This window comes from Manis pentadactyla, chromosome 7 (assembly GCF_030020395.1).
Source record: "Manis pentadactyla isolate mManPen7 chromosome 7, mManPen7.hap1, whole genome shotgun sequence".
NCBI lineage: Eukaryota > Metazoa > Chordata > Mammalia > Pholidota > Manidae > Manis > Manis pentadactyla.
In genome coordinates, this window is record NC_080025.1 from 24,958,466 (window position 1) to 24,975,554 (window position 17,089).

Consider the following 17,089-nt stretch of genomic DNA (forward strand, 5'->3'; position numbering starts at 1 on the left):
GTGAGAGAATACTCTCAATAGTGCTACACATACTGCCCCTCATAATACTATCTATTAACCCCAAAATTATCCTAGGCTTACTTTATGGCAAATATAGTTTAACAAAAACATCAGGTTGTGAATCTGATAATACACGACTCTGACTTCTTATTTACCTAAAAAGCATGCAAGAACTGCTAATTCATGCTCCCATATGTAAACATATGGCTTTTTCAAACCTTTAATAGGATGGTAGTTATCTATTGGTCTAAGGAATCAAAAAATTGGTGCAACACCAAATAAAAGTAATAATTATCCTAGTATGGTCTTCACTTATATTAGGAAAGAGCATAAAACCTAAATGTGATTTATGTATGAATATAGTAGTTTATCCTCCATTTACCCCATGGTTCCAAGCACATAAGCCAGTGAGAATTATGCCTGAGCTTACCCTGCCTTATGTCTAAACATCCCGACCCTCCCCCAAAGCAACAGGCAAGGGGATCCGCCACAATAAAAGGCACCTCGCTGCTGCCCTCTCTCTCTTTTTTGTCTGTCTCTCTTTTCTCCCTGCTCTGTCTCCCTCTCTCTCTCTGCTCTGTGTCCCACTGCTCTCTCTGCTGCTCCCTCTCCCCACCCCCCTCTGGGGCAGCCACTCTCTCTTTCAGATAATGAAGTCTCTTGCGTGGGCCCGTGTCTCCTGAGTCGTTCTGGGTAAGGAGGGTCGCGGCAAGATACCCTTTCAATTTCTTCCCACCAGGATGTTTAAACATTTTAACAGTAAGGTATTAACAAAGAGCCACATGGTGGAAGATGCTCAGGCTGAGGGGGTGGGGGAGGAACTGGTAAGGGCCTGGCTCTACCTGTTTGAGTTTTTGAGTTTTTTCAACTTACCAATAAAATTAAAGACAAATGTAAGGGAAAGATATAGCTGGCTTACGGACGTCAGGAAAGAATGTGATCCCTGTAGTACTCAGCCAGTGAGGAACCAGGGGAGGGACTTGCACTCTAGGAGATAAATTACTGGTGCCAAACTCCCCAGGCGTGCCTCCTCACCAGACACCGGATCTTGCAAGACTGTCATTAAAGCCTCGCTCCGCTGTTCTCTTCGTCTCCGTGTCCACTCAGTGAATTTGGACCAGTGAGTGTGTTTCTCACACTTGTAACACTAACACTATTAGTTGTGCTAATCTTAATTTGTCCTACCAGTATGTACGTAAACAAAAACTACCCTTCATATGTAAAAAATACAGTTGCATTTCCTTTTGCTATTAGCATAATCCCTGCAATAGCATTCATTTACTCAAACGAAGAAACAGTCACTTCTAACTGACACTGGGTGTTACTCTGGGGAAAGGAAATCCCAGGGAAAAATACCTCTAAAAACGGAAATCAGTCAAAGGGAGAAATAAAGTTTAAAACCCGTTTATTGTTCAAAAACTGCAGTCTGGCCCATCTCTCCTGCTCAAGCAGCAGCAAAACCGGCCCTCCCCGTCACCTCTCAGGTACAGATAAACCCCCCATTGCCCAGGTAACTACCCATTGATACGGCGATGAACTTCTCCACCCCTGAAGAAAGCTGCAAATGCACTGAAGCCAGACTTCTTTCCACCTCTGAACTACTGTAGATATGCAGATGTACTAAAGCCAGGCGAGATACTCTGGAAATGTTTCAATTTTACCCAATTTACCCACACTGGATAACAATTCAAACCACAGAAATATCAATAAGCTTTAAATTAATTATTTTCTATGACACTTATCCCAGTAGCACTGTTTGTCACATGATCCATCATAGAATTCTCCTTATGGTACATAGAGTCAGACCCTTATATTAACCGATTCTTTAAATATCTATATTACATTTCTTAATCAGTAATAATTCTAACCACTGCCAACGATCTATTCCAACTTTTTATTGGTTGAGAAGGAGTTGGAGTCATATCCTTCCTACTCATTGGCTGGTGATATGGGTGGACAGATGCAAATACTGCTGCCACACAGGCAATCTTACACAATTGTATTGGAGACATTGGATTTCTTGTATCTACAGCATTTCTTTCCAACCTAAACTCATGAGAATTTCAACAAATTTTATTCTTAATTCTGAAAACACAAACATTCCTCTAATAGGACTATTACTAGCTGCAGCTGGAAAATCTGCACAATTTGGCCTACATCCCTGACTTCCTTCTGCTATAGAAGGGCCAACCCCAGTATGAGCACTGTTTCACTCTAGCACAATAGTTGTTGCAGGGGTATTTCTTTTAATCCGATTTTACCCTCTAATAGAAAACAATAAAAAAATTCAAACAAAACTTTGTTTAGGAGCCACCTCAACTCTGTTTACAGCTATTTGCGCCCTTTACCCAAAACGACATAAAAGAACTGTAGCTTTATCAACTTCAAGCCAACTCAGCCTAATAATAGTTACCACTGGCATTAATCAGCCACATTTAGCCTTTCTACACATCTGCACCCATGCCTTCTTTAAGGCCATATTTTTCACATGCTCGCGGTCAATTATTCATAGTCTGAATGATGAACATTAAGTTTCTTAACAGTCTTCTCGTTATTTACAAGACATTTACTGCGCTGATTTCCTCCTCCCAGGAGAGCAGATTCCCTGATGTGGGAACCAGTCAGTCAAAACTGCCTGCTTTGCTGGGCTGAGTTATCGTTTGTTAAACAGTATGTTAAGAAACTTACTTTTTTTTTTTACTAATTTTAAATGCAATCTTATCTGTAAGGTGGAATCCTTCCTGTTTTTACTACTTGTTTATTACTGGGCTTGCTTGCTGTATCGCTGCTGGTTGCAAATTGTTTTGGTAGGAGTTTCATTGAACATTGTTACATTTTTCTGTGCTTACCTTGCTTTATTTTTTTCTGGAGGCCCTCAACCTACTGGTCCCCGTCTCAACTGGAGTCCAGTGGAATGTGAGTGATCTGTGTGAAGTGGAAATCTAGAGGAATTTTCTTCAACAATTCAACTGGCACAGTCCCCATGTCCTTTTAGAAGCCAACCGGTGCACATGCCCTGCTGGGCGCTGGGTGACAGCTGCTTGCTTCTGTGGGCCAGGGCCTCTTCCTACTAAATTACCCTCCAGAGCAGGCCTGGTGGGTGGGGAGTGGTATGCAAAGTGGAAATTTTCCCTGTGCAACTGTCACCAAGAGGATTTGTTCAAATGAACGAATTCTGCCTCATCTCTGCAAATACTTGGGATGGAAGTAAGACAGGCAGGGGCTGTGGCTTTAGATAGAGGAGGGTGAGGGCCTCTGGTAAAAAAGCAAAGCAGGTTAATCACAGTCAGAACAATGTAACAATGTGCAAAGAAATCCCTACGAATGTTAAACATTAAGCAAAACCAGTCAAATTAATTCTTTAAGGTAAAAATATCTAACAGAATATAGGCATTCTTCAGTGAAATGAGTTAAAATTAAAAAGCCAGGAGTAACTTGGCCTAGAATGTTTGAATATCCCCCAGATAAGAAAATACCTCAGCATAGCCCAAGTCTTCATTGTGTCAGTCAAGTCATACTATGGTGAGATTTACTTGAGCCTGCTGAAAGACCCAGCTTATGTTTTTAACTTTACTCAGATGCTGCTTTTCCTCCTCCAGCCCTAATGAAATAATTTGCAACCTGGGCAACTGATTTCAGCAAACAAGCCCAGTCATTCATGTAGTTAAAACAAGAAGGATTCCATCTTAAATATAAGATTGCATTTTAAAACCCAAGATGTTAAAAGGAAGTTTCTTAATATACTCTTTAACAGACAGACGATAACTCACCCACCTTGAAAGGAGAGCAGGCAGTCTTGGATGATATGCTCGAGACCAAGAAGCTGCTATCCTGAGAGAATCAGAGCAGTAAATTTCCTGTGTTAAGCTAATTTGGCAGAAGACTGATAAGAAACTAGTGTCTCCTCAAAGATAAACATTTTGGGACCACTTAGCAGGTCTGCATCCCTAGCCCTTTGTCTCTCAACCGCCTATAAATCCCCTACAAAATGCACCACCCTGGACTCTCTTGTCCCCTCCCAGCGTGAACCAGCTCTGTCCTCAAGCTTAATCTCTAAATAAAAGCCTCTCCCTTGCTCTCCTACTCTGAGTGTTTCTTTGGGGCCAAGTTCATTCTTTGACTCCATGAACAAGAACCCATGGAACAGAAGGTTTCACTGATGAGTTAGGAAGCTGGCCTTAATGGGTTGCTTAGCCAGCTGCCTGGAAGGTGGGGGTTCTGATAAAGGGAGGGTTGGGGCAGGAAAGGAAAGCAGCTTTGCTGGGGCCGTAAGGGGTGCGTTTTGCCTGGAAGGGAACTCCCCTTCCTGACGCCATGAGTCAACGCCCCTTGTCCCTGGACTTTCCATTTCCCCCCCAGTTCCAGCTGTAGGAAAAGCTACTCAGGTTGACTGAAATCCAGCTCCACAGCTGCCGCTTAGCCCCAACTCCCCTCTGGGGCCAGAATAGGCAGCTCTGGTCTCCTCTTCTGGCCTCCCCTTAAGGCCTCAGAATATCTCTATGATTACTGCCTGGTGTAGTCTTTGTGCAACCAAGTCCCTCCCTTCTTAGATTCTTCCACTTATTTCCAGATAGCCCTCCTTTGACTCTACATTTTCATCTGCTCGCAGGCCATCTCTGCCTGGACCTTTATGGAATCTTCCACCAGTGCTCATGAGTGGGTAAAATTGTAATATTTCCAGGATATCTCACCTGGTTTTGGTACATCTCCATATCAATAGACAATCAGAGGTGGAAAGAAGTATGGCTTTAGTGCATTTGTATCATTCCTCAGGGGTGGGGAGAAGTTCATCTCCATACCAATGGGTAATCACCTGGGCAATGGAGGGCTTATGGGCTGTACCTGAGAGGAGACGGGGAGGGCTGCTTTTGCTTCTGCTGGAGCAGGAAAGAGAGAAGGCCACAGACTTCAGTTTATAAGCAATAAATGAATTTTAAACTTTATTTCTTCCTTTGACTGATTTCTGTTGTTAAAGGTATTTTGCCCTGGGATTTCCTCTCCCCGGGCTTACATCACAGATCCCTCTGCCACCAGCAGCCAACCAGGAGGCCAGGCAGAAAGTGATAGCTGGCCCCAACTTCTGTCCCTCCTGTCATCCTTTCTCCTGTAGATGCTGCAGCACTCCGGGTGCTGCACCTTGTAGATCTGGAAGAGAATCAGATGTGAGCATAATGTCATCAATATGATGATACAGGTGCACTGTTGGCAGTTTCTCCCATGCTGCCAACTCCTGGGCTACAAGTCCGTGACATATGTTGGAACTGCAGGGGTGTCCCTGCAGATAGACAGCGAACATCCTCGGCCACCCTTCCCACATGAAGGCAAACTGTTCCTGGCTCTCCTGTGTTACGTCAATAGAGAAGAAAGCATTAGCAAGGCCCTCAACATGATGTGTCACACCGGGGAAGTAAAAGGACTATGAGCGCACTTTAGGATGCCCACCGTCTCCAGGTCCTGTAGAGTTTCTCCGATTTCTTTGTGCCCCCTGGCAATACATACTGCTTAGTATTTCTCACTTGCCGAGGTACAGACAGAGCTATGGGCGAGTGCTTAGCACGTCCCCTCCGAGCTGCCTTTACCACACAAATCCTCAGTCGGAACTCACCTGCAGTGGTCTGTAACCACAGGCCCTGCAGGGTATCCAACCCTAAATATATTCAGGGATTGGAGAAATATACACAGCGTACTGCTTTGGGGGTAAATGCCCCATTCCCAATGTATTTTGGGCTTTCTTCACTCTAACTGCCTTACTCCCATAGCATCTATCACAGTGGGGGTCCCAGGAAGCCACTCAGGGTTACCATAAATCAGAGAACATTCAGCTCCGGACTCCACCAGTGCCAGAACACATTGTACATTCACTGGGGACCAGTGAATTGCTAACTGTATATGTCATGTGGCCTCCAGTCCTCACCACGCCCACAAGGTGGAGGCCTTGACATCCTCCCCCAGTCAAACCGCAATCCCCAATCACCCTCCTGTGGAGTCAAGGACCCTGGAAGTCCTGCAGGCACATGGGCCAGAGGACAGGCTTTGCCTCTGGCTTCCGTGTCTTGTACCTCAGCGGCTTGGACCGCTGCTTTGGCTTTAATAGGTGCCACAGTTCTAGGAAGATTCTACTAGGCTCTCCATGGAGTTTCTTTCACTGCCCCCGCCTTTATCAAATCAACCCAAAATCTGGGTCCTCGAGACCTTCACAGGGCCCTGTAAACCTCTTCTTTCAGCCGCAGAGCATACTTCCTTCTGAGCTCTTCTGATTTCAGCCTTCCCCAGATCTGAGAAGCAGGAGTGACCTCACTTACGGGTTTTCCTATGTGGAGGAGCAAGAACAGACACTAGGGACCCAGAGAAGGATGGAGGAGCTGTATGGAGCACCAGATTCCTCATCCCCGTGGTGAACAACTCCTCACAGGGGCCCTGTCGGTCCACATAACAGCTGACACTTTCCATGCCCAGCTCCCCAGCACCTGCTGGAGTGCTGCACATGTTTTCCAACTAGCAGGGATATATGGCAACTCAACCTGATTAGGCCAAACTGCCCTTAGGGCTGCAGTCAGGCAATCCAAAAGTACATCATTCCCTGGTGCTCACAGGCATTTTGTATCCTCTGCCAGAGAGATGGGTGAGTCATCAGGGAAGCCACTTTATTCATTTCTGACCCAGACGGAACAATGCCCTCTACTCCTAAACCCCAAAGATGCAAAAGCCATGTACGCAGAGGCTCCAGCTCGGCCTGGGTATAGTCGCGGAGCGTGGAGTGCTCGGCAGTGGGGTGGGGTCTGCTCCACTCAGCGAGGAACCCGCAGTTCCTGCATCTTTATTTGTGTAACAAATCGGGCAGGCCTTCAATATGGGAGGGTTGGTACCTCAGGCAGCAGGCTCAGCAACAGCTCTGTCCTAGGCCCCACCCCGCCATTGTCCCCTGCACCTCTCTACCCTGCCATCTCCTCTGCTGTCTCCAGGGCTGAAGGCACCACCCCTTCCTTCACCACCCCCATGGGCTATCTACCTCCCGTTTTTGTGCTGTCCCGTCTTGTGCCACCAGTGTGTCTCAGCAGTGGGACCTGTTTTCTTTCCCTTCTCAGACCACCCCACAACTCGTCTTCCTGGACGCTTGCCACTGGAGGACATTTCTCTCATTAGCAACCCTTTCTAACGCTGCAAGAAGCAACCACCCAACTTTTCCTGCCACCTCATGGCCACTCAGTTCCCGAGTCCCTGATTTTACACGGGGCTGACTCCAGTGCCCCCATTTTTCCCAGTTCCTGGGGAGAGGCCCACTCCTCCAGGAGGCACTTTCCCGCAGACACCATCCCCAGTGTGGGATCTCCAGGTGAAGCCTCGCCATAAACAGGGGAATCCCCTGGTGAATCCCTGCCACCCCTAGGGGGGTCCCCAGATGTATCCCCACCACCTCTAGGGGACTGAGTATCTCCACACCATCTAAACAAGCAGTCTGCACCAACAGGGAACCATGAGGACCGATTTCAGGTTCACCAGATCCTGCCAACTATGCCAGATATAGCCTTGGAGGGAAAGATATTCCCAGGCTAGGGCAAGTCACCCTATGAGACTGCAAAACCGAAATCAGTCAAGGGAAAGGGCAGGAAGGGAGAAAGGCTTTTATCTCTTACAGTCGCTAGCCAGGCTCAGCACCACCCATCTAGTCCAGCCGCGGATGGTGCTCCCCTTCCCCTACCCACCCCTTCTAGCAGGAACTCCGTGAGTGGGTCCTTGGTGCTTGGCAGATGCCAGACCAGTTCATACCAGGAATGGACGGAAGGAGAGAATGGCCATTTCCTTTCCACCCCTTATCCCGGAGGTTGCAAGGCCCTGCACTAGTTACAACCACTGATCTGTAAATGGACTAAGGCTAGGTGGGAGGTTCTGGAAATTCTGCATTGACTCCCTTAGCTCTGTGCCCTCTGGAGCTTACAGACAGGTTAGAGGAATGTAACAATAGATTTATACTAACTAGATGAAGCACTTGTGATGTGCCAGGCCTTCCAAGCCTTCTTCCCAGGGTAACGCCTTCAATGCTCTCTGTGACCTCACATAATCAAGATCCTACGATGACGGCCAAGGGACAGGTGGAGAAACTGTGCTACCAAGGTCGGTGACTTGCCCGCAGTCAAATGCCTACCAAGTGGTTAAAGCTGGATGTTGAAAATGAGCTAGTAGCTCCCTATTCTGTGATCTTAACCATGACATTTGTTCCGTAAATATGTCACACCGTGAACAAAATGGATGAACGTATCCATTTTCTTGCTGCATCCAAACCCCACTGCCTTATGTCTGAAAAATAGAATATGTGCGTAGAAGCCGTGACACATACACACTGATATGGGCTACCAAGCTCACTGCCCTGGGCAGTGTCAGGACCCTTTTGTACAGAAAGCATGAAAAGTGGGGAAGTGACTGCTTTTCATGCAATGTGGCTGTGACAGCACATCCCCTTGGCTGTGCTGTTCACACCACGCAGTGGTAGCAGGGTATGTGCTTCCTAGGAGGGATTACTGGGTTCACCATACAAGGCTGCCCACCACATATGTCAACGGGAGGCCCTCGGGTATGGTCCTCATAGAACGGAGACCTCTGCAAGGTGGATGCCTTGGGAGTAGATGACAACACCCGGGTCTCCTGTCATTGCCACCCCTTCAAGGTGCACACCTGAAAATGGCCTAGAGGGGGGATGACTTGCTCAAGATCTCATGGCCCGAACCCGGGCCTGACTTGCATGGTGTTCCACGCCCCATGCCAAGCCTGGTTGGCATTGTTCCATCTCTGAGCCTGTGTGCAGACACACATGACACCAGCTCCCAGGAGGAGTTGGAGGTGTCATCCATATATCCCTGAGGATGTCCCTAGGGAGAAATGTCTGGCATGACCCTGCCTGTGCAGGTTGGGACATTGGGTAGCTCCTGGGAGGCACTGTGGGTTCAGCAGGACAGGGAACTGGTGAGAAAAAGAGGTCTGAGCTCATCTGTCTCCTCAGAGCTGGGACCCTAAGGACATTGCCAAAGAGCGAGGGGAGGGCTCTGGTGGAGATCTGTGTAGTCATGCACGGCAAGGGGTCCAGGAGGATGGGCGGTGGGTCGGCAGCCCAGAGGGGCATGTGGATGAGTCTGAATGCAGGGAGGGACCCACGAAATGGAACCTTCAGGAAGTGATGTCGCTGGTGACACGCCCAGTAGAACCTGAATTGTGACCTGGTGCCCAGTTCCTGGTCACAGACCCCAGTCCTGCTCACTTGACCAGAGACGCTCGACAGAGCAACATACGGTCTTGTTGTGCACAGCCTTCTGAAGGCATGGAAGTTAGGGAAGCAAACAGGGACGGTCTTCCTGCTCGCTGTGGGCGTTGGCTCAGAGACCACCTCCAACGCCTCTGTCCGTGTTGGCCAAGGAACCCCGAGGTAACACAGGGCAGCCCAGAGCGGGCCACTCCAGGGCCAGGCCCCAAGTGTGACCCATCCCGGGATGACCTTCCCCCCGGCCCCTTCTGTGTGTGTGTGTGTGGTGGGTGTGGGGTATGGGCAGGACTGAAGGCTGGGGAGGAGGGGCGCCACTCCTGGGTGGCAGCATGTTGTGAGGTGGTGGCCCCCTGGTGGGGCAGTCAGTGTCACACCTCTGCTCTCATCATTCAGGACGTGGAGGTGAGTGTTGGGACCAGGTACTTCCACCCACGTGTTAGTCCTGAGCCCAGGGGGTGTCCTCTCCTTCCCTCAGGGACGAGTCCTATGCACATGGCCCTGTGTGCCTGATGTCAGGGGCAGGGAATGAGGCCCACATTTCCCTGAGGGGAGGTCCAGGCAGCCCCGGGTGGCACCTCCCAAGCTACTAGGCACTAGCTTCTCGGAGCTCCACCCTGGGGAGCGTGGAGGAGCTGGTGGATGGATTCACCTCCTCCATCTCCCTAGACCTGGGGCAGGCTGTCTACACCCAGGACCCCGTTCCAAACCTGGCAACCTGCCAGGGCCCTCCCAGGGCTTCCCCACGAGAGTGGTCGACAGTCCCACTCCAGAGGGCCTGGAACCTCATTCCCTGGGGGCACCCCTTCCCTCTCCTTGATCACACCCCAGAGGGCTGGGGACTCTCGGGTGAGTTGCAAACCTCCCTCGTCCTGGTGGTTCCCGGGTTTCCCGCTGACGATAGGCCCCCTGCCCCCTTCAGCATGAAGAGGAGTCAACTCTCCGTGGAAATAAGAAATGGAGAATGAGGACAGCACGAGAGACCCCTGTGCTGGAGCTACAGCCGGTGTCACCTGCTTCAGCCCTGGGGCCCGGAGCACCTGCTGGAATGGCACCGGGCCTGGCAGAGCCAGCGCCAGGTCCAGAGCCCACCAGCCCCTGTGCGGCGAGCATCTGGGACATACCGGGAGTGGTCTCGGGCCCCGAGGTGGAGCCCCATGAGCCTTCAGAACCCAGCAGGTGACCAATCTTTGGATTCCCACAGGCGGGCTGATGACTGGGGACTTCCTATTTGGGAGGATGGGAAAGGATGGGGTCCCAGGACACGCAGGGTCAGGAAGGGGGAGGAGCAGTTGCTTGGACAGGCAGGGGAATGCACAGTGGCCAGGCCCACACAAGGGTGGGCCGGGAGGGCAGTGTGGCTGGGAAGACCAGGCTTCTCACTCTTCCACCCCCAGGCCTTCCCCCAGCCCTGGGATGAGACCGGCTAGGCGCCATGCCTGGGAGCCCGATGATGTGACCAGCATCCTCCATGGCAGCCAGCTTTCATCCATCCCAGAGGGCCAAGCCCTCCACCACTTGGTCGAGAAGAAGCACCTGGGGCCCACTGTGGCAGAGCTGGAAGGTGAGGGGCTGCAGCCAGGGAACCGTCTAGGGTGGGCTTCCCGAACCGGGGTTGCCTTCAACACAGTGAGGGCTTTTCTGTCATTGTAAGGTGCAGGGGAATCAGCCCCGGGGTGACCCTTTCTCTGTGTCCTCCCTGCTCCAGAACCACGGCAGACGCAGCTGGCTCCAGAGACACAGGGAGGGCCGGCTTCATGGCTAGAGCCAGTTCAGGAGCTCCCTGAGACCCCTGTGCTGGAGCTACGGCCGGTGTCACCTGCTTCAGCCCCTGCAGAGCCAGAGGACATCCCAGCAGCGCCCTCAGCCCCAACGCTGAGCCCTGAGCTTGAGCCCCATGAGCCCTCGGGCACGGGGCCCAGGGCACCTGCTGGAATGGCACCGGGCCTGGCAAAGCCAGAGCCAGCTCCAGAGTCCATCCTCCCGGCATTCCCCCCCCGTCTGGTGGCCGAGCAGCTGACTCTGATGTATGCAGTGAGTGGAGCGGGATCGAAGTTGGGGTGGGCCTTCTCTGTGGCATGGGCTGCCCCAGACCTGCTGTTCCGATGTGCACTCCTGTGATCTGGGCCGATGTGCCACCTTCCCACCATGTGCCCTGAGAAACTCTCCTCACCCCCAAGCCTTCACTGACCACAGGGACAGTAGGGCTGGCACTTAGGGATCCTTGCACACCAATGAGAAAGCAGAGGGAAGGTGGGCAGGGCCTGGCTGGGGTGGGAGGGGCAGTTTAGTAGAGGGGTGCTCAGAGAGGTGCTGCCAGGGCCTTAGGTCCTCAGGCCGTTGGACTGCCAGGCCTCCACAGCCTCCACACTTCAGAGGCCCCTGCCATGTACCTGACAGACAACAACAAAGGCTCGGTTGGAGTTGTTTTGGGGGTAACTGCACCTGAGTGGGTAGCGGGATCCACAGGGTGACAGAAAGGGAGGCAGATGCCCCAGGACGTGCAGGCCTGAGCTGCCTTGTGCTGCAGGGAGGAGGTGAGGGAGGATGCCTGTTCTCAGTGAGCCCCTCTCTCTGTTCCCCACCACTGTGGGGTCCAGTGCATCCATTCCTGGGTGCCTCAGTGGATGGAGTCCGAAGCCTGGACTGCCATAAGGCTCACACCACATCCTCAGTGGCCTGGGCTCCAGCTCTGACTGGTAACCGCCTGGGCCCAGGGGCACCGTGGACACAGCTAAACGACCCCCCTTTGCCATCCCCAGGAACTGTTCACCAAGGTGGCAGTGGCCGACCGCAAGACCCGCTGCAGGAGCCAGTCATACAACGGAAACGTTGAGCACCTGGCCCCCGCCGTCAATAAGATCATAAAAGAATTCAATGACGTAGCCAACGTGGTCATCTGCTCCTGCCTCAGGGCCCCAGGCATGACGGCGCGGGACAGGGCCCGAGTGGTAGAGTTCTGGATCCAGGTGGCCAAGGTGTGCCGTGGGACAGCCCCCAGGGTCCATCCTGCATCTTGGGACCTGCTCCCCTCCTTGGCCAACTCTCAGGATGGAGTCCTACAGTCTGACCCTGCCCGGTCCCTGGGCCCCTCCTGCCAGGAGCATGATGACCTGGACTCGCAGGCCCCGGGGGTGGGACAGCCATCCCTGGCCCCTTCCTTGGGTTGAGATACAGTCCTCCACCCAGGAGGGCTGCTCAACAGGTCCTGGGTGTGCTGGGCTCCCTGGGTGTCTGTCTCCCTAAGGGCAGGAGTTCATAGGGGGACAGAAGCGCAGAAGCAGGCCACGTTCTCAGCTCTGTCTTCCCTCACAGGAGTGTCTGGACCTCGAGAATTTTGCGTCCCTCCACGCCATTCTCTTGGCCCTGCAGAGCCCTGCCATCAGTCGTCTGCAATGCACCTGGGGACGTGTTTCCTGGTAGGTAGTCCTGTCACTGGGACCAGGTCACCTGAGTGGACCTGAGACACCACCCCTAGGTCTGGCAGTGTCCCCTCAGTCGGCTGGGAGCCTCCTGGGAGGCGGCAGACCCTGGGGACAGGGGCTTACAGGATGGCGGGCTCTCAGAGCCCCCGTGGGTTAGGCCAGCGGTTCCCCCTCAGGAATCGGGTTTCTTCATCAGGTGTGGGTTGAAGCCAATGGGAGATGTGCAGCATGTGTTCTGCAGCAGGAGGTCTCTGCCCCAAGGACAGCCACCTGTCCCAAAGCAGATCCGCCCCCAGGAGAACTGCAGGCCTCAGATTCCCCAGGGCTAAGAGCCATGGTGGAAAGCCTCATGCAGGCTACTGGAAAAGGGGTCCAACACCCCCAAAGCCTCCACCTGTTGGCCACATGTCTCCCTCCTCTCTCCTCCCCTTAGGAAGAGCTCCAGGATACACAAAAGGCTTATCAAAGAGAAGTGGCTCAACCAGAAGTGGCTCCTCAAGGTAAATGGAGGCTAGAGGTCTGGAGGGAGGGGATCCTTGGGGCAAGCCCTCTGCCGTGCTGTGGCCCAACCTTGGGTGCTGACTCGAGGTGTGCATGGTGAGAGGGGACAGCTGATGGGAGAAGTAGGCTCCGCCTGGCCCCCAAGGTGTCCTGTTTGTCTCCCTCCCTGGCTCCACTTGACTAGGGGTCTGACATCCAGTGAGGACCCAGAGGACAGGCTCCTGGTGAGGGCTGGGGCTGGGGCTGGCACTGGGCTGGCAGCAGGGGTGGGGCCTATGGCTGAGCAAGGTCAGCCCCTCCCCAGGGCCTCCTGAGCCCATCACTGCCCCTCTGAGGCCTCAGGCTCCTCATCTGGTCACGGAGGGTTGTCACCCTGGGGTGCGGACCTCCCAGGTGAGCAGGGTCCAGGGAGCACAAGATGGCCTTCAGCTTTGTGCCCATCCCACCTGGTCGTGTGAGGGGAGCTGTGGTAATAGCCAGGTGACAGTGAGTGCTCAGGGCACCCTGGGAGGCAGAGGGAACTCCCCTGACACTCTGCAGGTGAGGAAGCCTCCCAGGGCGGCCGGCGGTGGCCCAAGGACACCCATGAGGATGAGTGTGTGCTGGAGCCGCGATCGCCCTCAGCTAAGAGCTTGTTGAGGGTGGGGACAGCATAGTACCAGGGGACTCGGGCGAGGCACCCACCAACCAAGGTCTGATTTGTGGGAAGCCAAGTGGGAGGGGAGCATGAACACACCTGAGTGTCCTGGACCTTGCAGGAGGCGACCTCCATGGTGACGCAACAGCATCGTTTCCTCCAGGGATCCGAGGATAGGCAGGAGGTGAGAGTGGCCTGGCCAGAGTCATGGCAGTGGGGGAGACCCTGCACTTGCTGCTGGTGCCAGCAGCCCTGAACTGCCAGGACTGGGGTGACCAGGAGGGAGAGTAGCTGCGTACAGAGAGAAGTTGGAGGATGGGTGCAGGGACCACAGGTCTTGGGATTGGCCAAAAGCCAGCCCTGGGAGGGACAGGAAGGGAGAGCAGGGCGAAGGGAGGGCGTGGGAGGAAGCACATGGTGGTCTAAGGGGAGCTAGGGGCTGCGAGTGAGGAGTTCAGGAGAGGCTCTATGGGCTCCCCTCAGGTAGACGGGGCACCTCCCCACCCCAGTGGCACAGCATGGTCCCCTTCTTCGGATTGTTCAAGGCTGGCCTGCCGGTCCTAGACAAACCCCTGGAACATAATGATGGGAGTGAGCGCAGAGGGGCACAGGGTGTGCAGGATGGTGAGCTTTGAAGAGGACAGAGACCCTAGTGAGCCGGAGCTCTCAGCACCAGGCCACCCACCTCTTGGGAGTCTCCCCTCCACTCCAGGGGCTGGGCTCCTTGGAGAGGGCAGCCAGAAGGACTCCCCAGCTTAAGCCCCGGTCCTGGCCCCAGGGCAGGTGGGGCTGAGGTCTACAGGCTGCAGCCTCTGAGCAGGATGGCCTCTCCCTCAGGCCCTGCCCACGGGGAGGGATGTTGCTCCTTCAAGGCAGGAAGCACAGGAGGGGGGCTGCCCGTGCCTTCCTGCCTGAGGCCTCAGTCTCCCTGTCACCAGAGAGAGTCATCAGAGAGAGTTGCATGGGAAGCTTGGCCTCAGCTCCCCAGTCCAGTCCCTCCTCCTCAGTACCCCAGATCCTGGCCTAGGTCTGGGTGCTGTTTCTGGGAGGCCTGCCGCCTGGAGGGCCCCAGTGGTCCTCCAACTTGAGAAAGGGTGGGGAGGTTTGGGCCTCGTTCTGGGTGCAGGGGGCTGTTTCTGATGCACTTTGGCTGCCTTGGTGCCTTCCAGGGTGATGGGATGAGAAAGACAGAGTTGAGCTACTGTAACACCCCGCCACAGAAAGTGAGGTGGGGTGCAGAGCCCCTGGGCAGGACCCTGTCCGGCCCAAACCCTGGGTCTGACATGTCTTGAGAAAGTTAGCACACCCAGAGCTGAGGACATTCAAGGCTTTGTCGGGTGGGGGATGGGGGTGGCATCAAGACAGCCTTCCTGGAGGAGGAGCTAGAGACCCAACAGTGGGAACAGACAGGGCTGGACAGCATTGGAGGGAAGGCGGGTTCCCACCTGAGCAAAGATAAGGAACCATCCCAGTGCTCAGCTCCTCACGCCCCTCCTTGTGTGCATCCTGTCCTTCCTCTGCATCAGGAAAGTACCATCATACGTGAGAGGCTCATAGACAAGTACGTGGCCATGACGCGTCACCTAGAACCCGAGGAGCACTTCAGAGCCTTCTTCCAGGCTGTGGAGCCCCTGGATGAGGAAGAGAGGTGAGGATGGCAGGAGTCACGTGTGGGTCCCAGCTGCTGGCAGGCTCTGGGAGAAGGGCCCCGGACATGTGGCTCCAGGGACTCACAGGTGCCCCTCTGTCCTGCAGCTACACCCTGTCCTGCCAGCTGGAGCCCCCAGGCCAGAGGGCCGGAAGAAAGGGACTCTTGTTCTTCAGGTCCCGCAACATTTAAACTTAGTGGCCAGAGCCAGGTAAGTTTCTGGCCTGGGGCCACTGGCAAGGGGTGGGCTGCTCCCCAGCCTCAGGGAAGCTTCGGGCCATGCTGGGTGTGGGGGAGTACTAAAGACAGGTTGGGCTGGGATTCTGCTCCCCTGCCGAACAGTCCTGTCAGGCTCAAGGGTGATTCCCCTCCCTCTCTGGGACCCAGTTTCCTCCTCTGTGAGTGGGTGATGCTCATGAGCCTCCCCGTGACAGGGACCCCAGGTGATTGACAGGACCCTCTGCACAGGGCCAGGAGCACAGAGGGTAGCGAGGACAGGGTGGAAGCAGGATAACGGGGGGAACCTGGGATAACCTGCCTCTTCTGTTCACCTGCTTGGCCCTGTAGCTGCTGTCATCGGGCCCACGACCCAGCTGGTACCCTGGCTGCGTGCGGAGGAGAGCTTCCCCTTTGGACAGGAGGCACCCGGCGCCCCAGGACCCTGGTCTGCTTGCTGCTCCTCTTCCTCCCAGTGCTCATCCTGAGCCTCATCTGAGGCAGATGCTCTTGCACCTCTTCCATCACCAGACTTGGGCAGCTTCCCAGGCTGCTGCTGCAGGCTCAAGGACCCGTACGTAGCTGCAGCCAATGGAACAGACTGGAGAGCCCAGATATACATCCAAGTATATATATGGTCAATTAATATATGATAAAGCACCCATGGACACACAATGGGGAAATGACAGCTTCTTCAACAGCTGGTGTCCGCAAATTGGACAGCTACGTGCAAGAGAACGAAACTGAATTACTGTCTATCCCCATACACAAAAGTAAACTCGAAATGGATCAAAGACCTGAATGTAAGTCATGAAACTATAGATCTCTTAGAAGACAACATAGGCAAAAATCCCCTGAATATCAGCATGAGCACCTCTTTTCTGAATGCATCTCCTCGAGCAAGGGAAACAAAAGCAAAAATGAACCGATGGGACTACATCAAACTTAAAAGCATCTGTACAGCAAAGGACACCATCGACAGAACAAAAAGGCATCCTTCAGTATTGGAGTATATATTTGTTAACGACACATTCGACAACGGGTCAACATCTAAAATATATAAAGAACTCACAAGTCTCAACACCCAAAAAGCAAATAACCCGATTAAAAAAATGGGATAGGAACAGATAATTCTCCAAAGAAGAAATTCAGATGGCCAACAGGCACATGAAAACATGCTCCACATCACTAATTATCAGGGATATGCAAATAAAAACCACAATGAGATATCACCTCATACCAGTTTGGATGGCCAGTATCGAAAAGAGTAAGAACAACAAATGTTCACGAGGATGTGGAGAAAGGGGAACCCTCCTACACTGCTGGCTGGCATCTAAGTTAATTCGACCATTGTGGAAAGCAATATGGAGGTTCCTCAAAAAACTAAAAATAGAAACACCATTTGACCCGGG

At 53.3% G+C, this 17,089-nt stretch overlaps 2 protein-coding genes and 1 long non-coding RNA gene across 5 annotated transcripts in view; 1 reads left to right on the top strand and 2 right to left on the bottom strand.

The window, feature by feature from the left end:
• The window catches only part of LOC118909962 (ral-GDS-related protein-like), a 61,377-nt gene that overhangs the window by 42,211 nt on the left and 2,077 nt on the right, over positions 1–17,089 (bottom strand). The window lies entirely within an intron of this gene.
• Positions 4,913–16,134, bottom strand: LOC130684429 (uncharacterized). Of its 2 annotated transcripts, XR_008998710.1 has the most exons (5): positions 16,013–16,134; positions 15,259–15,444; positions 14,499–14,741; positions 13,913–14,104; positions 4,913–5,145 (listed from the first exon to the last, which is right to left on the bottom strand). It is a non-coding gene; the product is annotated as an uncharacterized LOC130684429 (long non-coding RNA). The 2 variants fall into 2 exon arrangements; XR_008998709.1 differs by having other exon boundaries at positions 13,913–14,741.
• LOC118909961 (ral guanine nucleotide dissociation stimulator-like) lies at positions 9,687–16,166 on the top strand. 2 transcript variants are annotated; one of them, XM_057505184.1, is made up of 10 exons: positions 9,690–10,429; positions 10,648–10,814; positions 10,959–11,284; positions 12,013–12,228; positions 12,566–12,669; positions 13,109–13,175; positions 13,935–13,997; positions 15,340–15,461; positions 15,569–15,672; positions 16,029–16,166. In XM_057505184.1, the coding sequence occupies exons 1-9, from the start codon at positions 10,215–10,217 to the stop codon at positions 15,651–15,653; spliced, it is 1,365 nt and encodes a 454-aa protein (XP_057361167.1). In that variant the 5' UTR covers positions 9,690–10,214; the 3' UTR covers positions 15,654–15,672; positions 16,029–16,166. The 2 variants fall into 2 exon arrangements, with proteins under 2 accessions (XP_057361168.1, XP_057361167.1); XM_057505185.1 differs by lacking the exon at positions 13,935–13,997 and having other exon boundaries at positions 9,687–10,429.